The sequence below is a fragment of the Cibotium barometz genome, chromosome 56, assembly GCF_041138505.1.
Source record: "Cibotium barometz isolate CiBa-2024 chromosome 56, ASM4113850v1, whole genome shotgun sequence".
Classification (NCBI taxonomy): Eukaryota; Viridiplantae; Streptophyta; class Polypodiopsida; order Cyatheales; family Cibotiaceae; genus Cibotium; species Cibotium barometz.
The window spans coordinates 8,955,924-8,981,439 of NC_141101.1; the positions used below are offsets into that span (position 1 = coordinate 8,955,924).

General features: G+C 42.5%; 1 protein-coding gene across 1 annotated transcript; it reads left to right on the top strand.

The window, feature by feature from the left end:
- Positions 1-481: 481 nt before the first annotated feature.
- On the top strand, positions 482-25,083 carry LOC147606863 (dnaJ protein homolog). Its single transcript, XM_086791037.1, has 7 exons — positions 482-980; positions 1,700-1,871; positions 23,207-23,348; positions 23,448-23,581; positions 23,664-23,806; positions 23,912-24,110; positions 24,522-25,083. Exons 1-7 carry the CDS (start codon positions 831-833, stop codon positions 24,839-24,841), a joined length of 1,260 nt encoding a protein of 419 aa, XP_086647163.1. The 5' UTR covers positions 482-830; the 3' UTR covers positions 24,842-25,083.
- Positions 25,084-25,516: the final 433 nt, after the last annotated feature.

Sequence of the window (25,516 nt, forward strand, 5' to 3'; positions counted from 1 at the left end):
CCTTCGTTCCTATTGTGCAATATCTCCAACCCTCCTCACGACTAGAGCGCATCTGTCTCTCTCCTAGGTCGTGCAGACTACCCCTAATTGCATAGATGCCGACCAAGTGCAAGGCAGCAAGAGGCCAGCAAAGGCCCTCTAAAGGGTGACCTGGGGCGTGATGCAGAGGGAGAAGCCCGGGCATCGCAAAGAAGGGGGGCATCGAGTTGAAATTGAAATGGAAAAGGCGAAAGGGATGGATGATTTGAGAGAGAGAGAGAGAGAGAAGCTCCAGAAATGCATGCAACTCCACTTGTTGGAGGAGAGATATTCCAAAAAAGATAGGATGCGAAAAGATTTTTTCAAGAAAGCATTCCTAAAACCTTTAAAAAAAGCGAAAACAAGGTTATAAAAATATACAATATTTTCACGGACACTAATTAATTAATACAAAGAAACGTTTTGGTGGTAATATATATTGAGAAAATACTAATTATTAACTTATGGCCCCGCCCCCAAAAAATAGCAGCGCCATCGAACGTGCGATTGCCGGAAGCCCCCGAAGGTTCCACCAAGCGCGTTGCCCTTGCTATCATAAAATCCTAGCGATTGGTCAATACGTCTCTGCGTTATCGAAACCCTAGCCATCAGACCTGAAATCCGAGCTTGCAGACCTGGCCAGCAGACTTCTTTATCTGTGCTTTCGAAACCCTAGCCAGCGTGCAAACCTTTATAACCCCAGCTAGGAGATTTTTCTGGTTATCTGTGCTTTCGAAACCCTAGCCATTGCTCGTCTATCAACCAGCGGGCGGCAGTTATCTTTTTGCTAAGCATCCAACACCTTCACAGCTATGTTCGGCCGGGCTCCCAAGAAGAGCAACAATACCAGGTACTACGAGGTCCTGGGGGTCTCCAAGAACGCCTCTGCGGATGAGCTCAAGAAAGCCTACAGGAAAGCTGCCATCAAGAACCATCCTGACAAAGGCGGAGACCCTGAAAAGGTACCCTTACAATCCCAGGGATCGTTGCTCTGTATTTTGAAATCGGCCTTTTAGCACAGATCAGGAATGTGATTCTGTGGCAATTTTTCTTATTCTTTGTGCCCTTTGATTGGCTGGAAATTTCTCGTAATCTGCCAGTTTCTTTCACCTGAATGGTCTCGGATATGGGTGCAAGTTTATAACTTTCAAATTTTATTTCATTAGACATGTAAGCACGCATGCATTCAAATGTTCTTTATCGTACATGGCAGGCATGCTTGCTTATATGCATGCATGCGTACGTATATGCATGCGTACATACATGCATCTCACAACAAGCATTGGTCCTGAATTGCTTGAATTTCTAAGGCCTGATAATTGGAGCACATTGATTGTTTCTGTTTCTCACATCATGCACTCACATGTTTACAGACACTACATAAACATTCATACAAGATACACATACTTGCACAAATACTCACGCTTTATTCATACATCTGCATCATAATTAATGAGTACTACATGCATGCACATATACACTCACTACATATGTGGCAAGCATGCATGCTAGGTACATATTTACATACATGTGCATGTTTCTGCTAATCAAACATTTTCATGGATGTGTGTGCTTCTGCCCACATCACAATACAGTGCAGAATGCGTTTTATAGTGTTAACTTTGTGCGATTTTTTGTGATCTTGTTCTTAGTTTCTACATCTGCTGTCTGCTTATTTCAGTTCAAAGAATTGGCACAAGCATATGATGTCTTGAGTGATCCAGAGAAGAGAGAGATTTACGATCAGTATGGGGAGGATGCCATCAAAGAAGGCATGGGGGGCGGCGGTGACGGTCACAACCCTTTCGACATTTTCGAGTCTTTCTTTGGGGGAGCTAGTCCCTTTGGTGGAGGTATGCCTTCTTTGCTTAAATGCAGACAGCTGGGTGTCTATGCCCTCTGCCCTTTGGATATGAACTATCCTAATGTGTGATATAAAGGATTGAATGCTAATGCCATGACCTTAACTATATATTAGTTGAAGGACACATCCTGTTTCTGCGGCGTGCCTTCACAGAATTGAAAAAGATATCATGTTGGCTCCATTATGAGCTTGTGAAAAGGAAAACGCACTCTCCTCCTGTAGCACCACCCCCCCCCCCCCCCCCCCCAAAAAAAAAACACTCTTTCTTCTTCCCCCGTTTCTTGCTGCTCGAGTTTGAGTTTACTCTTCATCGGCGATTGGCAGTTGTTTCTGGTCTCCCCCCTTCAGAGGACTCTACGGCAGCCGCTCCATCTTCCCTGGTCGAGGCCATGAAGCGGACCTCTAGCGTTTGGCATTGGCAAGATTGTGGGTAGTTGACCTCTAGCGTTTGACATCCTTGGGTTGCAAGATTGTGGGTAGTTGACCTCCCAGGGGTCAGATTCGAGACCTCCTTTAGGCCACCTTGTTAGGTGGGCAAGGGCAAATTTCTAACATCGAGATCCTTGGCCACGGCTGCATCCATGTGGATTTTGGCTCTGCCACGATAGAGATCTCAGTTAGAAGCCCATCGTGTTGTGGAGTGTGCATGCGTACTTTGGTCGATGGCTGCACGGCTCCGAGCCCATGCTAACCCGTTGGCAGTTGTTGTAGGGTTCCCAGTCACAGTTTGCTTTCTAGGCCTTCACAAGGAGTAACTACCCCTTTCTCAAGGTGATTGGCTGCACCTTGGGCTAGGTTGTTGAGTCCCTTGAGATGTCAGCCTCGGTTGCTGCAAGGACGGCCGGTCTTTTGGCTGTATTTTTTGCACTCTCTCCTTCCCAACACCATATCTAAGATCACTAGTCTGTTTTTACTCAAGATTGCTAGTGTGTTTTCGAAGCTTCCAATAGTGTGTCTAGTTCACTCTCCTATATAGTCCCAATGATTGAAATTTAGCAAAACAGGTCTTGTATTTTCTTTAATTTCTGGTCTTTTGACTGAAAACCCTAATTTTAGCCTTCCTTTCTCAAGTTGAACCATAGGGGAAGCTTTCCTAGGGTTCCTTTTATCTTCTCGAAGATTTTTGTCACAAAGGATTGTGGCAGATTGAAGGTTTTAACACTCCAGACGCTTCCATCTCGTTGAAGGTTTTAACACTCTAGATGCTTCCATCTCGAAGACTTCCATTGTCATCAACTCTACTTGCAATTAGCAATCATTATTGCTTAATTATAGAAGCAAGTACAAGGAGGGATGAGGAGCACTCCATGTTCACGTACCTTGTGTAGTGTTCTCTTGTCCTCCGTGTGCTCTTGCACATCGTCTCTGCCATGTGTTGGTGTCATGTGCACAGTGTGTATCTATTGTGTGCTATACGCACACAAGACTAGATTCGAGGTTTGGGGAAGCTTGGAGCTAGGCAGGCTGATTGGCGAGCTGAGTTAGGGATAGACTAACGGGCGGGCACCCAAGTATGGACGAGTAGGCGCCCAAGTGTGGACACTCGATGACCGGCCAAGAGCCTAAAAAAGGGTGGCCAAGGTTAGTCATTAGGATATAGAGTCTCGCGTGATTTGTGAGAACTCTATGGTATGGAGCCTGGATGTAGTGCAGATGTGCACTTGCTTTACGCAGTCGAGGCCAGCAGCAGTCTCGAGGCCCACGAGGGTAGCTTCGTGGCGGTATGGGACGTCGCGAGGTAGAGGTTGGTCGGTACGTTAACCTAGTTAGCTCAGCTCGTGGCTCGGTGGAGACAGCCAAGTCTGTGGGCTTGCCCACGGCTGTCATGGTTGGGTGGTGAGTCAGGCGTGTATCTCCTCCTTGTTTTGTTTGGTGTCGGTAGGTAGAGAAGATAGAGGTCGAAGAAAGGTATGTGTTAAAGAAGCTTGTTGTTTTGTTATGCATGTTGCTGTTTTTTCACAGTGTGTTGCTTTTTCATCAGAGAAACTCGTGATGAGAGTGTAGGTGGTTAGCAGGGTTGTTTGCTTTGTAAGAAGAAGGCTGAAGGGGTTTGTGCAGTCGCATGAACAAGTTGTGAGAGAAAATAGAGAGAGAAAAAAAAGCCTATTTGCTTTTTGTTGAACGAGAGAAAGTGCGAGATGGGGATCGTTGGCGGTCGCGTGCTGGTCGTGGACTATCGGATGTTGGAGACGCAAGCGGGCGGGCGGGCGGGCATCCGGCGAGGCGTACGTAGGCAGGCGCCCACGCCTACGCAGGCAGCGCCTAGGCTGGCAGCTGGCCAGACCTATGTAGGCGGCTAGGCCTGCGCATGCGGCCAAGCCTAGGCGAGGGTTGTCGCAAGCTGTCGTACAGAGCCAAGGACACCTGCATGAAGGCGGCGTTGGTAGCAGCGAGGTGACGACGTATTAGGCGATGACAGTATACAGGAGGGGTGAAAAAAAAAAACCAGTAAAAGCATTGACATGCCAAATTCGTTGCTTTCGTTTTTTATTTAAAAGATTAAACTTTTTTTAAAAGAGTTTAAAGGCTCCCTAAGGTTTAAAAGTATTTTTTTAAAGAAAACAATTATATATATAAATATAAATAAATATATATATATATATATATGTATACATATCTATATGCATGCATGTATGTATGTATATACATATATATGTATACAGACATACATATATATATCTATGTATACATACATACATATACATATGTATGTATACATATATGTGTATCATTATGTATGTATACATACATAATGGTAGAGACGATCTGTAAGAGCACATGAAGGATAAGAGAATACTACACAAGGTACGTGAACATGGAGTGCTGCTCATCCCTCCTTGTACTTACTTCTATAATTAAGCAATAATGATTACTAATTGCAAGTAGAGTTGATGACAATGGAAGTCTTCGAGATGGAAGCATCTAGAGTGTTAAAACCTTCAATGAGATGGAAGCGTCTGGAGTGTTGAAACCTTTAATCTGCCACAATCCTTTGTGACAAAAATCTTCAAGAAGATGAAAGGAATCCTATAAAAGCTTCCTCTATGGTTCAACTTGAGAAAGGATGACTAAAATTAGGGTTTTCAGTCAAAAGACCAGAAATTACAATAAATATAAGACTTGTTTTGCTAAATTTCAGTCATTGGGAGTATGTAGGAGAGTGAATATCACCTAGACACACTATTGAAAGCTTCGAAAACACACTAGCAATCGTGGATAAAAACACACTAGATGTACCTCATAGGTATGATCGTTGGGTGTCGTATCAAGACTCAATTCGTGCATGATTTCATAGTTAACAAAATTGTGTGAGCTGCCAAGGTCTTGAAGAATGTGGATTCTATGGCCATTCACTTCTCCATAAACTCGGAGAAGATCATGCAAGCCAAAAACTTTAGAGTTGAACAAACAATCAGAACATGAACTAGGGGAGAAAGTACTGTAGCTGACATATCCGTCAAAGACAACTGGTTAGCTGCCTTTGGCTCGGGTCCTGCGTTGGTCTTTGCACCCTTTTGCTAAGGGCACTCGTTACGCATGTGTCCTTTTTCTTCGCAGATGAAACCACGTCCCTTCTCCTTGAGCTTCAAAGCTTTAAGGAGTCGTTTCTTCTTCGCTGGTGTCGAACTTGAATTCTTCGAAGGTTGGTCCGAAGACTTTCCTTCAGTCGTGTTAGCCATTGGTGCGGAGAACTTTCTTTTGTGCTTGTTACCCTGCTCGATAACGGGTTTAGACTTGGAAGAGACCATTGTATCATCATAGATACGAGCTGAATGAATGACCTCGTTCAAAGTTTTGCATTTCTTATTTTTAACGTGTAAACAATATGAGTCTGGTAAACCGGCTACGAAGAACCCCAAAAAAGTAGTGGGATCCATCTTTGTAGTTTTCATCTGCAAGTCTCAACTTCTGGAGATAGACCTCATAAGTGAGGTGCTGCGAGGTCATAGTTAAAGCTGTAAACCGGGCTACAATATCATAATCATCCTCTTTCTTGAAAAATTCCTTCTTGAAGACATCTTCGAATTGTGCCCAAGTCGTTGGCTTAGGGTTTAGTTCCTTCCACCAAAGCAAAGCTTTGCCTGAGAGGAAACCTGCTGCTAACTGTATCTTTTTTCCATCATCATATGGATGAAACTGAAAATGGACTTGCCACTTATGTAGCCAAGTGTCCACGATCTCCTTGGTACGCTGCTTTTGCTCGCCCCCGAACTGTTCCAGAGTAATGTTGAGACCTAAAGCAGAGACCAAGGTATCCATACTCGAAAGAGTATATAGGGTAGTGGTCAAGAGAGATGGGGTTCTGCAAGGCTTGCATCTGGGCGGCGATTTGTGCCTAAGGTTCCAAAGAAGAAGCTTCGAGAGCTACTTTGAAATCTTGAAAATCTGATTTTAACACATAATCGTCAAAAAGATCGGCATCGGTATCTTCCGTAGTAGCCGGCAAGCCTTCGCGTTCGACAAGGGGCTACAACTCTGATTCTTGGGTCGACATCTTGAAGAGGGCAAGTGGAGAGAAAATTCGATCTTGCACAAGAATAGTGCGAGAGAACTTGAGAGCTTGAAAACTTGAGAGATGTGTGGCAAGAAGCCCACTTAAGAGATTTATATAATCTTTCCCAAAAGCAACTTGAGCTTTTGCTTTTGTGTTTTTTTTAAAAATATATATGTATATATATATATATGTATATATGTATATATGTATACGCATATATACATGTATATATGTATATACATGTATACATGTATATACATATATACATGTATACATGTATATATGTATACACATGTATATACATATATACATGTATATACATATATACATGTATACATGTGTATACATATATATATGTATATATGTATATACATATACATGTATATACATGTATATGTATATACATATATATATGTATATACATATACATGTATACACATGTATACATGTATACATGTGTATACATGTATATATACATGTATATACATATACATATATATACATATATATATATATATATACATATATATATATATATATATATATATGTATATGTATACATGTATATACACAATGTATATATACACAATGTATACATATATATATATATATATATATATATATATATATATGTATATGTATACATGTATGTATACATGTATATACACAATGTATATATATATGTATATATATATATATATATATATGTATATATATGTATATGTATATACATGTATATATACATGTATACACATGTATACATGTATACATATACATGTATACATGTATACACATGTATACATGTATACATGTATATACATATACATACATATATATATATATATGTATATGTATATACATGTATACATGTATACATGTGTATACATGTATACACATGTATACACATGTATATACATGTATACATGTATATATATATAATATATATATATATATATATATGTATACACATGTATACACATATATATATATATGTGTATACACATATATATATATATATGTGTGTATACACATATATATATATATATGTGTGTATACACATATATATATATATATATATATATATATATATATATGTATATGTATATACATGTATATATACATGTATACATGTGTATACATGTATACATGTATACACATGTATACACATGTATATACATGTATACATATATATATAATATATATATATATATATATATATACATATTTATATATATATGTATGTTTTCATATATATGTATACATACATGTATATAGATATATGTATACAGTGTTGGTGTCATGTGCATAGTGTGTATCTATCGTGTGCTATACGCACACAAGACGAGATTCGAGGTTTGGGGAAGTTGGAGCTAGGCAAGTTGAATGGCGAGTTGAGTTAGGGATAGACTAATGGACGGGCATCCAAGTATGGACGGGTGGACGCCCAAGTGTGGACAATCGGTGACCGGCCAAGAGCCTAAAACAGGGTGGTCGAGGTTAGTCATTAGGATATAGTCTCGCGTGATTTGTGAGAGCTCTATGGTATGAAGCCTGGATCTAGTACAGATGTGCACCTGCTTTACGCAGCCGAGGTCGGCAGCAGTCTCGAGGTCAATGATGGTAGCTTTGTGGCGATATGGGACGTCGCAAGGTAGAGATTGGTCGGTACGTCAACCTAGTTAGCTCAGCTCTTGGCTCGGTGGAGACAGCCAAGTTTGTGGGCTTGCCTACGGCTGTCATGGATGGGTGGTGAGTCAGGCGTGCACCCCCTTCTTGTTTTGTTTGGTGTTGGTAGGTAGAGAAGATGAGGTCGAAGAAAGGTATGTGTTCAAGAAGCTTGCTGTTTAGTTATGCATGCTGCTGTTTTTTTCAGATAGTATGTTGCTTTTTCATCAGAGAAATCCGTGATGAGGGTGTAGGTGGTTAGCAGGGTTGTTTGCTCATTTTGTTGAACGAGAGAGAAAGCGCGAGATGGGGATTGTTGGGTCGCGTGCTGGTTGTGGGCTACCGGATGTTGGAGGCGCAAGTGAGCAGGCGGGCAAGCATGTAGGTAGCCGGCCAGGCGTACGCAGGCAAGCGCCCAGTCCAAGCTGGCAGCCGGCCAGACCTAAGTAGGCGGCCAGACCTACGCATGCGGCCAAGCCTAGGCGAGGAGTAGGCGCAGGCTATCGTACGCAGCCAACGCACCTGCATGAAGTCGGCGTTGGTAGCAGCGAGGTGACGACAACGTGTTAGGCGACGACAGTATACAAGAGGGGTGAAAAAAAAAACCAGTAAAAGCATTGACATGCCAAATTCGTTGCTTTCGTTTTAAAAAAAAAAGATTAAACTTTTTTTAAAAGAAAACAATATATATATATATATATATATATGTATGTATGTATGTATGTATGTATGTATGTATGTATGTATGTATGTATGTATGTATGTATATTTTAAAAAAAACACAAAAGCAAAAGCTCAAGTTGCTTTTGGGAAAGATTATATAAATCCCTTAAGTGGGCTTCTTGCCACATATCTCTCAAGTTTTCAAGCTCTCAAGCTCTCAAGTTCTCTCGCACTATTCTTGTGCAAGATCGAATTGTCTCTCCACTTGCCCTCTTCAAGATGTCGACCCAAGAATCAGAGTTGGAGGTCCCTTGTCGAACGTGAAGGCTTGCTGGCTACGGAAGATATCGATGCCGATCTTTTTGACGATTATGTGTCAAAATCAGATTTCCAAGATTTCAAAGTAGCTCTCGAAGCTTCTTCTTTGGAACGTTAGGCACAAATCGCCGCCCAGATGCAAGTCTTGCAGAACTCCATCTCTCTTGACCACTACTCTATCTACTCTTTGGAGTATGGATACCTTGGCCTCTGCTTTAGGCCCCAACATTACTCCGGAATAGTTCGGGGGCGAGCAAAAGCAGCGTACCAAGGAGATCGTGGACACTTGGCTACATAAGTGGCAGGTCCATTTTCAGTTTCATCTATTTGATGATGGAAAAAATATACAGTTAGCAGCAGGTTTCCTCTCAGGCAAAGCTTTGCTTTGGTGGAAGGAACTAAACCCTAAGCCAACGACTTGGGCACAATTCGAAGATGTCTCCAAGAAGGAATTCCTCAAGAAAGAGGATGATTATGATGTTGTAGCCCGGTTTACAGCTTTGACTATGACCTCGCAGCACCTCACTTATGAGGTCTATCTCCAGAAGTTTAGGGACTTGTAGATGAAAGCCACAAAGATGGATTCCACTACTCTTTTGGGGTTCGTCGTAGCCGGTTTACCAGACTCATACTGTTTACAGATTAAAAATAACAAATCTAAAACTTTGGACGAGGTCATTCATTCAGCTCGTATCTATTATGATACAATGGTCTCTTCCAAGTCTAAACCCGTTACCGAGCAGGGGAACAAGCACAAAAGAAAGTTCTCCGCACCAATGGCTAACACGACTGAAGGAAAGTTTTCGGACCAACCTTCGAAGAATTCAAGTTCGACACTAGCGAAGAAGAAACGACTCCTCAAAGCTTTGAAGCTCAAGAAAGAGGGACGTTGTTTCATCTGCGAAGAAAAAGGACACATGCGTAACGAGTGCCCGAAGCAAAAGGGTGCAAAGACCAACGCAGGATCTAAGCCAAAGACAGCTAACCAGTTGTCTTTGACAGATACGTCAGTTACAGTACTTTCTCGCTCTAGTTCATGTTCTGATTGTTTGTCCAACTCTAAAGTTTTTGGCTTGCATGGCCATAGAATCTACATTCTTCTAGACCTTGGCAACTCACACAATTTTGTTAACTATGAACTTCTACAGAAATTGAGTCTTGATACGACACCCAGTGATCATACCTATGAGGTACGTCTACCTGCGGGAAGACAAGTATAGGATCGAAAGGTGGAGATGCTATCAATGCGGATTCAGGACTACAAAGATACTCTGGAATGCTATGTTATGCACCTAGAACATATAGACTTGTTATTAGGGATTGAGTGGTTTAAGACTCTTCAAGTCCAGATAGATTGGTCTAGTCATATTTTTTCTTTTCAACATAGGAACACTCAGTATAGTATTTTAGATGATTGTATACATCCCTGTCATCAGGGACTTCTTGTAAATATAGTTGATTTTGAAAATACAATGGATTCTTCTTTGTATAGTGCTTTTTATTGTGTATTGATTTCACTTTCTTCATTTCTCATACCTTCCATGGATGTCAATGAATTAAGTGTATCTGAAAGCAAAGAATTACAGAAGATACTTGATTCGTTTCAAGATGTATTTCCTAAGGAACTGCCATCGGGTTTACCAACTAAAAGGGTAGTAAATCATCGTATTGGCTTGATCCCTGGTGCTCATCTTGTTAGCATTCCACCTTAGAGGATGAGCCAAGTTGAGGAAGATGAGTTGGCTAAACAACTCGAAGATTATTTGAGGATGGGCTAGATCCGTTCAAGTAAATTACCTTGGGATGCACCTGTGTTGCTTAGAAGAAAGAAGGACAACACTTGGAGAATGTGTATAGATTACAAGAGATTGAACAAGCTGACAATTAAGAACCGTTATCCTCTTCCTAGATTAGATGACTTGATTGACCGGTTAGCAAGAGTGAAATATTTCACGAAGATAGATTTACGTATTGGCTATCACCAGATACGTATTCATGAAAGACATGTCGAAAGAACTGCCTTTCGGACTATGTATGGCCATTACGAGTTTCTCGTATTACCTTTTGGGTTAACCAATGCTCCAACCACTTTCCAGCAAATGATGAACGATCTTTTTCGTGAATATTTAGAAAAATTTGTGGTGGTGTTCTTGGATGATATTTTGATATATAGTCGTACTTTTGAGGATCATGTTAGACACCTCACGATTGTCTTATCTATTTTAAGACAGAATCGACTATATGCTAAATTAAGTAAATGCGAGTTTTTTATGACAGACATCATTTACTTGGGACACAAGATCACTAGAGATGGATTGAGCATTGACTATGACCGAGTTGAGAAGGTTCTGGACTGGCCTATACCGCGAACAGTGAAACAACTTCGTTCTTTTCTCGGTTTTGTTGTTTTTCTTCGGAAATCTGTGCGGGAGTACTCTCAGCTCACACTACCGATGACCAACTTGTTGAAAGATCGTGGACGTAAGTCAAATCAGCCTATCACTTGGAATAACGATTTGGATATGGCCTTCAGACTTTTGAAAGATAAAGTCAAGGAAGCACCTATCTTAGCAATGTTCTTGAAACTGATCCAGTGACTATGCCAGCGGGGCTGCTCTATTTCAAGATGGTAGACATGTTGCTTTTAAAATTATAAAGCTAGACGACACTTAATCTCGTTGGCCAACTGTCATGTGCACAGTGGGTATCTACCGTGTGCTATACGCATGCAAGACTAGTTTCGAGGCTTGGGGAAGCTTGGAACTAGGCAGGCTGATTGACGAGCTGAGTTAGGGATATACTAACGGGCGGGCACCCAAGTATGGACGGGCGGGCGGCCAAGTGTGGACGCCCGATGACCGGCCAAGAGCCTATAAAAGGGTGGCCAAGGTTAGTTATTGTGCATAGAGAGTCTCGCGAGTTTGTGAGAGCTCTATGGTCTTGGTGCCTGGATCTAGTGCAGACGTGCACCTGCTTTATGCAGCCAAGGCCGGCAACAATCTCGAGGCCCGCGAGGGCAGCTTCGTGGCGGTATGGGACGTCGCGAGGAGGAGATTGGTCGGTACGTCAACCTAGTTAGCTCAGCTCGTGGCTCGGTGGGGACAGCCAAGACTGTGGGCTCGCCCACGGCTGTCATGGTTGGGAGGTGAGTCAGGCCTGCACCCCCTTTGTTGTTTGTTGTTCGTTTGTTTGCAGGATTCGAGTTTCGAACCAAGATCGATCACGAGTGGATCCGTGGGGATTTGACAGTGGTATCAGAGCATACCCCGTGAACGAGCAAGTCGGTAGGTAGAGAAGATGAGGTCGAAGTATGGTATGTGTTAAAAAAGCATGTTGTTTTTTCTGTGCATACTGCGGTTTTCAGTTTTGGTATGTGCTTTTTCTTCATCAAAGAAACCCATGTTGATGATGGGAGATGGTAGTTTTAATAGGGCTGATTGCTTTTGCAAAGAAGAGGTGAATTGTTGTGCAGTCGCATAACCTGCAGGGGGAGAAACTGAAAAAAAAAACGAAAGAAAGCATGTTTCCTTTTCGTTGTTTTTTGGCGCATGAGAGAGCGAGCGAGAGCAGAGCTGGCGAGTGGGTTTGCTGGCCGTATCTTGTTGACGTGGTAGGCGGGCAGGTGTGTTCAGGCGGGCAGGTACGTGCCTGTAGGGCAGTTGGGCGGCCAAGCCTGCCAAGCCAGGCGGCTTGCGCAGCCACCCCAGGCCGGCCAGGCCTGCGTAGCCAGGCAGCCAGGCCTATGCAGCCTAGCGCATCGGCCAGGCCAGCCGACGGCAGGCGCAGGATGGCGACTAGTCAGCAGCCGCCGACGGCAGGCGCAGGATGGCGACTAGTCAGCAGCCGCCGACGGCAGGCATGGAGGCGTCGGAAAGGAAAAAGCCGGCAGCATGGCGACGTCAGCTCACCGCCGTCAGGCTAATCCAGGAGGGAAGCGAAAAAAAAACAAAACGCAAGTAAAGCATTACGTTTTTTTTAGTGCTTTCGTTTTTGTTTTTTTAGGGGAGTTTAAAATTTTTTTAAAAAAAGGTTTAAAAGTCCTCCCTTTTCTAAGGTTTCCAAGGTTTTTATTTCTTTTAAGTCAAGAGAATATATATATCCATATATATATATATATTAAAATATATATATATATATATATATATATATTTATTCACAAAAAAAAACACAAAAGCTAAGCATAGCTTTTCGAGATTTTTTTTGGCTTTTGGGAAACCTTTATAAACCCCTCTCGTGGGCTTCTTGCCACACATCTCTCGAGTTCTCAAGTTCTCAAGTTTTCAAGCTCTCAAGCTCTCGAGTTCGCTCGCACTTTCATTGTGCAAAGATCGAATTTTCTCTCCACGTACCCTCTTCACGATGTCGACCCAAGAATCAGAGTTGGAGCCCCTCGTGGAACGCGAAGGCTTGCCGGCTACGAAAGGCACTGATGCCGATCTTTTTGACGAGTTTGTGTCAAAATCAGATTTCCAAGAGTTCAAAGTAGCTCTCGAAGCTTCTTCGGCGGATTGTCAGGCACAAATCGTAGCCCAGATGCAGGCTTTGCAGAACTCCATCGCTCTCTTGACCACTACCCTCTCTACTTTCTCGGGAATGGATACCTTGGCTTCTGCTTTAGGCCCCAATATTACTCCGGAACCGTTTGGGGGCGAGCAAAAGCAGCGAACCAAGGAGATCGTGGACACTTGGCTACACAAGTGGCAAGTTCACTTTCAGTTTCATCCATATGATGATGGAAAGAAGGTACAGTTAGCAGCAGGTTTCCTGTCCGGCAAAGCTTTGCTTTGGTGGAAGGAACTGAACCCAAAGCCAACGACTTGGGCACAATTCGAAGACATTTTCAAGAAAGAATTCCTCAAGAAAGAGGATGATTATGATGTTGTAGCCCGGTTTTCAGCTTTGACCATGACCTCGCAGCACCTCACTTATGAGGTCTACCTCCAGAAGTTTCGTGACTTGCAGATGAAGGCTACAAAGATGGATCCCACTACTCTTTTGGGGTTTTTCGTAGCTGGTTTACCAGACTCGTACCGATTACAGGTTAAAAATAATAAATGTAAAACTTTGGACGAGGTCATTCATTCAGCTCGTATCTACGATGATACGATGGTCTCTTCCAAGTCAAAACCCGTTACCGAGCAGGGGAACAAGCATAAAAGAAAGTTCTCCGCACCTATGGCTGACACGACTGAAGGCAAGTCTTCGGACCAACCTTCGAAGAATACAAGTTCGACACCAGCGAAGAAGAAACGACTCCTTAGGGCTTTGAAGCTCAAGAAGGAAGGACGTTGTTTTATCTGCGAAGAAAAAGGACACATGCGTAATGAGTGCCCGAAGAAAAAGGGTACCAAGTCAAACGCAGGACCCAAGCCAAAGGCAGCTAACCAGTTGTCTTTGACAGGTACGTCCATTACTATACTTTCTCGCCCTAGTACTTGTTCTGATTGTCTGTTCAATTCTAAAGTATTTGGCATGCATGATCTTCTCCGAGTTTATGGAGAAGTGAATGGCCATAAAATTCACATTCTGTTAGACCCTGGCAGTTCGCATAACTTTGTTAACTACAAACTTGTGCAGAAATTGAGTCTTGATACGACACTCAGCGACCATACCTATGAGGTACGTCTACCTGCGGGCAGACAAGTTTGGGATCGCAAGGTGGAGATGCTTCCAATCCAGATTCAGGACTACAAAGATACTCTGGAATGCTATGTTATGCATCTGGAAAATGTAGACTTGTTATTAGGGATTGAATGGTTTAAGACTCTTGACGTCCAGATAGATTGGTCTAGTCATATTTTTTCTTTTCAGCATAGGGACACCAAGTATAGTATTTTAGGTGATTGTATTCATCCCTCTCAGGGACCTCTTGTAAATACAATTGATTTTGGAAATATAATGAATTCTTCTTTGTACACCGCTTTCCATTGTGTCTTGATTCCACTTTCTTCTTTTCTCATCCCTTCCATGGATGTAAATGAATTAAGTGTGTTTGAAAGCAAAGAATTACAGAAGATACTTGATTCGTTTCAAGATGTATTTCCTAAGGAACTGCCATCAGGTTTACCACCTGAACGGGCAGTAGATCATCGTATTGACTTGATCCCTGGTGCTCATCCTGTGAGTATTCCACCTTATAGGATGAGCCAAGCTGAGGAAGATGAGTTGGCTAAACAACTCGCAGATTATTTGAGGATGGGCCAAATCCGTCCAAGTAAATCACCTTGGGGTGCACCTGTGTTGCTTAGGAGAAAGAAGGACAATACTTGGAGAATGTGTATAGATTACAAAAGATTGAACAAGCTGACAATTAAGAACCGTTATCCTCTCCCTAGATCAGATGACCTAATTGACCGGTTAGCAGGAGCGAAATATTTCACGAAGATAGATTTACGTACTGGCTATCACCAGATACGTATTCATGAAAGGCATGTCGAAAGAACCGCCTTTCGGACTAGGTATGGCCATCCTAGGGTTCCTTTCATCCTCTTGAAGTTTTTTGTCACAAAGGATTGTGTCAGATTGAAGGTTTTAACACTCCAGACGCTTCCATCTCGTTGAAGGTTTTAATACTCTAGATGCTTCCATCTCGAAGACTTCCATTGTCATCAACTCTACTTGCAATTAGTAATCATTATTGCTTAATTATAGAAGTAAGTACAAAAAGGATGAGCAGCACTCCATGTTCACGTACCTTGTGTAGTGTTCTCTTGTCCTTCGTGTGCTCTTGCAGATCGTGTGTTGGTGTCATGTGCACAGTGTGTATCTATCGTGTACTATACGCACACAAGACTAGATTCGAGGTTTGGGGAAGTTGGAGCTAGGCAGGCTGAATGGCGAGCTGAGTTAGGGATAGACTAACGGGCGGGCACCCAAGTATGGACGAGCGGGCGCCTAAGTGTGGACACCCGGTGATCAGCCAAGAGCCTAAAAAAGGGTGGCCAAGGTTAGTCATTAGGATATAGAGTCTTGCGTGATTTGTGAGAGCTCTATGGTATGGAGCCTCGATCTAGTGCAGATGTGCACCTGCTTTACGCTGCCGAGGTCGGCAGGCAGTCTCGAGGTCCACGAGGGTAGCTTTGTGGCAGTATGGGACGTCGCAAGGTAGAGATTGGTCGGTACGTCAACCTAGTTAGCTCAGCTCGTGGCTCGGTGGAGACAGCCAAGTCTGTGGGCTTGTCCACGGCTGTCATGGTTGGGTGGTGAGTCAGGCGTGCACCCCCTTCTTGTTTTGTTTGGTGTCAGTAGGTAGAGAAGATAAGGTCGAAGAAAGGTATGTGTTCAAGAAGCTTGCTGTTTTGTTATGCATGCTGCTCTTTTTTTCAACCCGTGATGAGGGTGTAGGTGGCTAGCAGGGTTGTTTGCTATGCAAGAAGAAGGCTGAAGGGGTTTGTGCAGTCGCATGAACAAGTTGTGAGAGAAAATAGAAAAAAAAAGCCTGTTTGCTTTTTGTTAAACGTGAGAGAGAAAGCGCGAGATGGGGATCGTTCTGTCTTGTGCTGGTCGTGGGCTATTGGATGTTGGAGGCGCAAGCGAGCGGGCTGGCGGGCAGGCGGGCAGGCAGTCGGCCAGGCGCACGTAGGCAGGCGTCCACGCCTACGCAGGCAGGTGCCTAGGCCAGGCTGGCAACCGGCTAGGCCTGCGCATGCGGCCAAGCCTAGGTGAGGGCTGGCGCAAGCTGTCGTACGCAGCCAAGGATACCTGAAGGCGATGTTGGTAGCAGTGAGGTGAAGACAATGTGTTAGGCGACGGTAGTATACAGGAGGGGTGAAAAAAAAAAACTAGTAAAAGCATTGACATGCCAAATTCGTTGCTTTCGTTTTTTTGTTTTTTAGATTAAACTTTTTTTTAAAGAGTTTATAGCCCCCACAAGGTTTAAAAGTATTTTTTTTTAAAGAAAACAATATAGATGTATATATACATATATGCATATATGTTTAAAAAAAACACAAAAGCAAAAGCTTAAGTTGCTTTTGCGAAAGATTATATAAATTCCTTAAGTGGGCTTCTTGCCACACATCTCTCAAGTTTTCAAGCTCTCAAGCTCCCAAGTTCTCTCGCACTATTCTTGTTCAAGATCGAATTCTCTCTCCACTTGCCCTCTTCAAGGTGTCGACCCAAGAATTAGAGTTGGAGCCCCTTGTCGAACGCGAAGGCTTGCCGGCTACGGAAGATACCGATGCCGATCTTTTTGACGATTATGTGTCAAAATCAGATTTTCCAAGATTTCAAAGTAGCTCTCGAAGCTTCTTCTTTGGAACGTTAGGCACAAATCGCCGCCCAAATGCAAGCCTTGCAGAACCCCATCTCTCTTGACCACTACCCTATCTACTCTTTTGAGTATGGATACCTTGGTCTCTGCTTTAGGTCCCAACATTACTCTGGAACAGTTCGGGGGCGAGCAAAAGCAGCGTACCAAGGAGATTGTGGACACTTGGCTACATAAGTGGCAGGTCCATTTTCAGTTTCATCCATATGATGATGGAAAAAAGATACAGTTAGCAGCAGGTTTCCTCTCAAGCAAAGCTTTGCTTTGGTGGAAGAAACTAAACCCTAAGCCAACGACTTGGGCACAATTCGAAGATGTCTTCAAGAAGGAATTTTTCAAGAAAGAGAATGATTATGATGTTGTAGCCTGGTTTACAGCTTTGACTATGACCTCGCAGCACCTCACTTATGAGGTCTATCTCCAGAAGTTTAGGGACTTGCAGATGAAAGCTACAAAGATGGATCCCACTACTCTTTTGAGGTTCTTCGTAGCCGGTTTACCAGACTCATACTGTTTACAGATTAAAAATAACAAATGCAAAAATTAAAAAAAGGTCATTCATTCAACTCGTATCTATGATCTCTTCCAAGTCTAAACCCGTTATCGAGCAGGGGAACAAGCACAAAAGAAAGTTCTCCGCACCAATGGCTAACACGATTGAAGGAAAGTCTTCGGACCAACCTTAGAAGAATTCAAGTTCAACACCAGCGAAGAAGAAACAACTCCTTAAAGCTTTGAAGCTCAAGGAGGAGGGACGTTGTTTCATCTGCGAAGAAAAAGGACACATGCGTAACGAGTGCTCGAAGCAAAAGGGTGCAAAGACCAACGCAGGATCTAAGCCAAAGGCAGCTAACCAGTTGTCTTTGACAGATACGTCAGTTACAGTACTTTCTCGCCCTAGTTCATGTTCTAATTGTTTGTTCAACTCTAAAGTTTTTGGCTTGCATGATCTTCCCTGAGTTTATGGAGAAGTGAATTGCCATAGAATCCACATTCTTCTACACCTTGGTAGCTCACACAATTTTTTTAACTATAAACTTCTGCAAAAATTGAGTCTTGATACGATACCAAACTATGAGGTACGTCTACCTGCGGGAAGACAAGTATAGGATCGAAAGGTGGAGATGCTACCAATGCGGATTCAAGACTACAAAGATACTTTGGAATGCTATGTTATGCACCTAGAACATGTAGACTTGTTATTAGGGATTGAGTGGTTTAAGACTCTTTAAGTCCAGATAGATTGGTCTAGTCATATTTTTTCTTTTCAACATAGGAACACTCAGTATAGTATTTTAGATGATTGTATACATTCCTCGCAGGAACCTCTTGTAAGTACAATTGATTTTGAAAATATAATGGATTCTTCTTTGTATACTGCTTTCCATTGTGTATTGATTCCACTTTCTTCATTTTTCATACCTTCCATGGATGTCAATGAATTAAATGTATTAGAAAGCAAAGAGTTACAGAAGATACTTGATTCGTTTCAAGATGTATTTTCTAAGGAATTGCCATCAGGTTTACCACCTAAAAGGGCAGTAAATCATCGTATTGACTTGATCCCTGGTGCTCATCGTGTTAGCATTCCACCTTAGAGGATGAGCCAAGTTGAGGAAGATGATTTGGCTAAACAACTCGAAGATTATTTGAGGATGGGCCAGATCTGTCCAAGTTAATCACCTTGGGATGCGCTTAGAAGAAAGAAGGACAACACTGGGAGAATGTGTATAGATTACAAGAGATTGAACAAGCTGGCAATTAAGAACCGTTATCCTCCTCCTAGATTAGATGTCCTGATTGACCGGTTAGCAAGAGCAAAATATTTCACGAAGATAGATTTACGTACTGGCTATCACCAGATACGTATTCATGAAAGGCATGTCGAAAGAACCGTCTTTCGGACTAGGTATGGCCATTACGAGTTTCTCGTATTACCTATTGGATTAACCAATGCTCCAATCACTTTCCAAGTAAATGATGAACGATCTTTTTCGTGAACATTTGGAAAAATTTGTGGTGGTGTTCTTGGATGATATTTTGATATATAGTCGTACTTTTGAGGATCATGTTAGACACCTCACGATTGTCTTATCTATTTTAAGACAGAATCAACTATTTGCTAAATTAAGTAAATGCGAGTTTTTTATGACAGACATCATTTACTTGGGACACAAGATCACTAGAGATGTATTGAGCATTGACTATGACCGAGTTGAGAAGGTTCTGGACTGGCCTATACCGCGAACAGTGAAACAACTTCGTTCTTTTCTCGGTTTTGTTGTTTTTCATCGGAAATTTGTGCGGGAGTACTCTGAGCTCACACTACCGATGACCGACTTGTTGAAATGTCGTGGATGTAAGTCAAGTCAGTCTATCACTTGGAATAACGATTTGGATATGGCCTTCAGACTTTTGAAAGATAAAGTCAAGGAAGCACCTATCTCAGCATTACCTGAGTCTTATGTTCTTAAAACTGATCGAGTGACTATGCCATCGGGGCTGCTCTATTTCAAGATGGTAGACTTGTTGCTTTTGAAAGTAAGAAGTTAGATGACACTCAATCTCGTTGGCCAATCCTTGAGAAGGAGCTTTATGCTGTGATTCATGCTCTCAAGGTTTGGAGACATTATTTATATGGCTCCAGGTTTGTGGTATTGACTGATCATCAATCCATCAAGTATGTGTGATGCGGAAGATTTGAGAGGAAGGAAAGCTCGTTGGGCTGAGTTAATGCAAGATTTTGATTTTGAGATTCATTATCGAAAAGGGTCCATGAATAGTGTTGCATATGCGCTTAGTGGAATTAGAGAGGTGAATACTTTGTCGTTCACCGAGATTTCTACTGACTTATTTCAGTCATTGAGAGGGCTTTGCAAGACTGATAGTTATTTTGGTCCATTTTGGCAGAAGATCCAGGACGGGAGCTCATTGATTGACCAAGGCTCAATGACTGAATAGCCTACCATTCAGGCTGCAGGAGGCCAGTGGATGATTCGGAATGGTTTACTATTCCGTAATGACAATATGTACCATAGATCCCGGACATTAGGTCCAAGATTTGTAAGGAGTGTCACGACGTCCCTTCTGCTGGACATCTCGGGGTACACAGGACGCTATCAGTAGTGAAACACACTTTTTATTGGCCAAAGATGAAAAGGATATGTAGAAGATTATGCTCTCAAGTGTCAAGTGTCAAGCAAATAAAACTGAACGCTTTAGACAAGCTGGGTTGTTGCATCCTTTGCAAATTCCAGGTAATAAATGGGAAAGTATTTCCATGGATTTTATAACCAGATTGCCAAGAACACATCAAGGCCACGATTCTATTTGGGTTGTGGTAGATCGCTTGACAAAAATGGCTAGATTTTTACCGACCCGGAAGACTATTACAGCTACGCAATTAGCAGGGCAGTTTATTTAGCAATTGTTTAGACTATACGGGTTACCACAGGACATAGTCAGTGATAGGGACTCTAAGTTTACGAGTGATTTTGAAAGACTTGTTTTTGAGAAGTTGGAAACAATTTTGAATTTGAGTTCCTCAGATCATCCTCAATCCGATGGCCAAACGGAAAGAGTGAATCAGATTTTGGAGGATATGCTTCGAGCATATGTATCCAAAAGACAGTTCATGGGAGGATTATCTTCCTATGTTAGAATTTGCATATAACAATACTAAGCATACGAGTACAGGTTTTAGTCCTTTCATGCTTATGTATGGTTTTCAACCTAGATCACCTATTACAGTGGGATTCTCAGGACTTCAGCATGATGCAACACGTAATTTTTTGCAAGACATGCAAGAAATGTTACAAGTTGCGAAGGAATCTATTAGAAGTGCTCAAGATCGAGACAGATTTTATTCCAATAGACATCGTTCACCCTGAGAGTTCTTTGAAGGAACGATGGTGTATTTGCGAGTTCCGAAAGATTCCGAGACTTTACGGACAGGTCGATCTTCGAAATTATTCCCTAGATGTTGTGGACCATTTCGTATTACACGACAGATTGGTTCAGTTGCATATGAATTGGATTTGCCTTCTCATGTGAAAGTTCATCCTGTATTTCCTTAAGTAGACTTAAGGAAGTATTGGGTGGAACAGACCAGTTAGTTACTCCTCAAGAAATCATAGATGTCGAGGACATTTGTTCCACACGAACCTGAAAAGATTCTTGGATTTCGTGAAAGAATATTGCGTAATACGCTTATCACGGAATACAAGATCAAGTGGAAGGATCGTGTTGAGGAGGACGTTACATGGGAGACATTGACCACTCTTCAGAGAGATTACCCTGGCTTTTTAGTGAGCTCAGGAGTGAGCTCTTAGAGGAAGGGGAGTCGTCATGTGCACAGTGTGTATCTATCGTGTGCTATACGCACACAAGACTAGCTTCGAGGTTTGGGGAAGCTTGGAGTTAGGGATAGACTAAGGGGCGGGCGTCCAAGTATGGACGGACAGGCGTCCAAGTGTGGACGCCCGGTGACCGGCCAAGAGCCTATAAAAGGGTGGCCAATTTAGTCATTAGGATATAGAGTCTCGCGTGATTCGTGAGAGCTCTATGGTTTGGAGCGTGGATCTAGTGTAGACGTGCACCTGCTTTACGCAGTCAACGCTGGCAGCAGTCTCGAGGTCCAGGAGGGTAGCTTCGTGGCGGTATGGGACGTCGTGAGGTAGAGATTGGTCGGTACGTCAACCTAGTTAGCTCAGCTTGTGGCTCGGTGGGGACAGCCAATGTGGGCTTGCCCCCACGGCTGTCATGGTTGGGTGGTGAGTCAGGCCTGCAGCCCCTTCTTGTTTTGTTTGGGTTGTTTGCAGGTTCAAGTCTCGTACCAGGAGTGTTCTACGAGGAGATCCTATGGGGATTTGACAGTTGGTGGAACAATAGAGAGTAGATGTTAGGGAACATAGGCACTTCAAAGAGTACCGACAACAATATTGTATTCATATGCATTGGTATGAAAATCTGGTGAGAAATGCCCATGACACTATGTACTTGATTCTCTTAAGATCAATAAACATTATAGTGGCTCATTGTGTGTCTCTTGTCAATTCATGTATTGTTATTGTTGTCCATTAAATCTTGGTGTATTTAAGTGTATTGATTAGCATTATGTTCAACCAAGCATTCCACGCCGACTGGTGGAGTTTTAGGTGTCGACACTCCGATTAGGTCCCTAGTGTGGTATTCTATCTTTGTATTAGTAATGTAGCCTTCATTTGAGAGCGACCAGCCATGGAGGAATTCTATGTTGTGTTTCTTTCACTGCTGTAGTAGTGTTTGTACTCTGCCTTCTAGGCATGTCTTTTCCAACTTATAGAAGGATCTCTTTTTTGGAGTGGGAAAAAAACTCCATTATGAGGCTGATTTAAATTGCCTAAGCAAGTGTAGTGTATATTAGAATGTACTGTACATGCATAGATCAGTTTCATTGATATGCTAGGTCATGATTTTAATTTTTAGGTATGTTTTTATTTAAAGGCTTGTTGTTGATTTGAGAACTTTCTACTTTTGTATACGCATACATATAAGGTGCTGCATGTGTCTTAAGCTGAAGGCCATGTTTTTTCAATTTGGTTAGATGGTACTCAAAGGACTTTTTGTGGATATGAAGTATCCTAATGTGTATGAAGGATTGAATGCTAATGCCATGACCCATGACCTTAAGTGTATATTAGTTGAAGTATACACCCTGTTTATGCGGCATGTCTTCACAGAATTGAAATAAATAAAAAAATGATGTTGGCGGCATGTTTCCCAGAACCATGTCTTTTGTATACGCGTAGATATAAGGTGCTGCATATGTCTTAATCATAAGGGCAAGTTTTTTCAATCTGGTTAGATGGTACTCAAAGGACCTCTGCACTTTTTTTTGGAGACTTTTTGGCTAAACTTCGTTCTCACTATACAGGTGGAAGTTCAAGAGGAGGCCGGAGGCAAAGGCGTGGGGAGGATGTTGTCCATCCATTGAAGGTGTCGCTTGAAGAGGTGTACAATGGAACCTCCAAGAAGCTGTCTTTATCAAGAAACGTGCTGTGCTCCAAATGCAAAGGGTGAGCTAATTTTGAGCTAATTTCCTCTTAACTCTTACTTACCTGACAGCACTGTTTGAACGTAGTGTACTCACTATGTATTCCCTTGTTGTCTGCCAGTACGGGGTCAAAGTCTGGCTCCTCCGTGAAGTGTGCTGGTTGCCAAGGTTCTGGCATGAAGATATCAATCAGGCAGCTTGGACCCGGCATGATACAGCAAATGCAACAAGTCTGTCCTGACTGTAAAGGCTCTGGTATGCCATCCATCATTCACATGGCTAATTGTAGTCAGTTCTTGGTTGTGGATATAATCTCACCATGCTTGCTCTCTCCCAGGTGAAACAATAAGTGAGAAAGACAAATGCTCGCAATGCAAAGGTGAAAAGGTTGTGCAAGAGAAAAAGGTCCTAGAAGTACATGTTGAGAAGGGCATGAAACATGGCCAGAAAATTACTTTTGCTGGTGAAGCTGATGAGGCGGTGAGTGGTTCATTAATGAGTGCATCACACATTGTATGCAAACTTTAGTGTCTAATTTTGCATTCATTATTTCAAGTCTTGATGGGGATGATGTCATGTGTGCAGCCCGATACTATTACTGGTGATATAGTGTTTGTCCTTCAACTTAAGGACCATGCCAAATTTAAGAGAAAGGGTGATGACCTTTTTGTGGAGCACACATTAACTCTTTCTGAGGCCTTGTGTGGCTACCAGTTTATACTCACCCATCTTGATGGGCGTCAATTGCTTTTAAAGTCAGTACCTTCAGAGATTGTGAAGCCTGGTAAGCTTACCCAGCAGCTTCTCTGATATTTTACTGGTTTTTGAAGTATTATTCATATCTATTTTGTAGTTGTACCAGAATGTTGTATAGGTATAGCTTGTAGTTGTACGAAAATGTTGTAATGTGTAGAGGTTGACTTGCTTCTATTGAAGATTGAGAGACCTGTTTTGTTGTTCCTCCATAAGAGTTCAGTGATAGACAGTAACATAACTCTCCAGCTTCTCTGATATTTTTTGCTGGTTTTGAAGTATCATGTCTATGCTGTAGTCGTACCGGAATGTTGTATAGATTATAGGTTGGTAGTTTTTATGATGATGTTTCAATCAAAGGATGTGGAACCTGGATTGTTTCACCTCAACAGCTCTGTGATAGAGTGGAACGTAACCCATCTTTGTTGATTGATCTTGACAGGGCAATTCAAGGCTATCAATGATGAAGGTATGCCCATTTATCAACAGCCTTTCATGAAAGGCAAACTGTACATCCACTTCTCTCTGAATTTTCCAGAGTCTGGCTCACTATCCGAGGAACAGTGCAAGGCTTTGGACGCTATATTGCCCCCCAGGCCCTCCAGTGAAATGACTGATATGGAACTTGATGAATGTGAAGAAACGATTCTACAGGATGTGAACATGGAGGAGGAAATGAGAAGGAAACAACAGGCACGGCAGGAGGCATACGAAGAAGAAGAATCATCAGCTGGGCCACAGGTGCAGTGTGCCCAGCAGTAGTAATCCATTTATGTTCAGCTCAGCAGAGGACCGAAAAGAATTGGGAATTGTTGAGGCCTGTTGCACCCCTAGACTAATATTGCTGCTGTCTTGAGGATATGATTTAGTACAGCAGATTAATCATGATGTAATTGAAATGATGAGAGTATGACTATGGTGTACAAGCGTGATTGAGATATGTACCAGACATTGGGTAGGCCTGGTCATTTGTTGGGTATCTCAGGTAAAGCCTTGGTTAAATCTGTTGTTTGTCAGATGACTCGTCCAATTGCCAACTAGGTGTGGGTTCAAACGTCAACTAGGTGTGAGTGAACTCATGCAGGAAGCTAGCACTAAAGGGAGTCGCATATGCCAACTAGGTGTGGGTTCAAACGTCAACTAGGGGTGAGTGAACTCATGCGGGAAGCTAGCACTAAAGGGAGTCGCATAAATCGCCAACTAGGTGTGGACTTATGTCGTGAAGCTAGTACTATAGGGGGGGGGGGTGGGCTCCCAATCTAGTGTGCTGTGTACACTCTTCTCCTCTCTCTTGCGCACAATTGATGCACAAAACCTCTCAAGTGAAGATCCATCCTGCATGTCATTTTGAGCTTCATGCTTGTGTTGGGGGAAAGGATTCCTTTTGCCAGCTTTATGGTGAGCAGATTGTGCCGTCTTTCCTCTACTTTTGTCAGC

Excerpts from the sequence above, each read along its gene's own strand:
- LOC147606863 (XM_086791037.1), top strand. The coding sequence starts at position 831 with ATGTTCGGCCGGGCTCCCAAGAAGAGCAACAATACCAGGTACTACGAG. Across the intron at positions 1,872-23,206 it reads AGCTAGTCCCTTTGGTGGAG|GTGGAAGTTCAAGAGGAGGC; the intron begins GTATGCCTTCTT and ends CTCACTATACAG. Across the intron at positions 23,582-23,663 it reads TCCTGACTGTAAAGGCTCTG|GTGAAACAATAAGTGAGAAA; the intron begins GTATGCCATCCA and ends GCTCTCTCCCAG.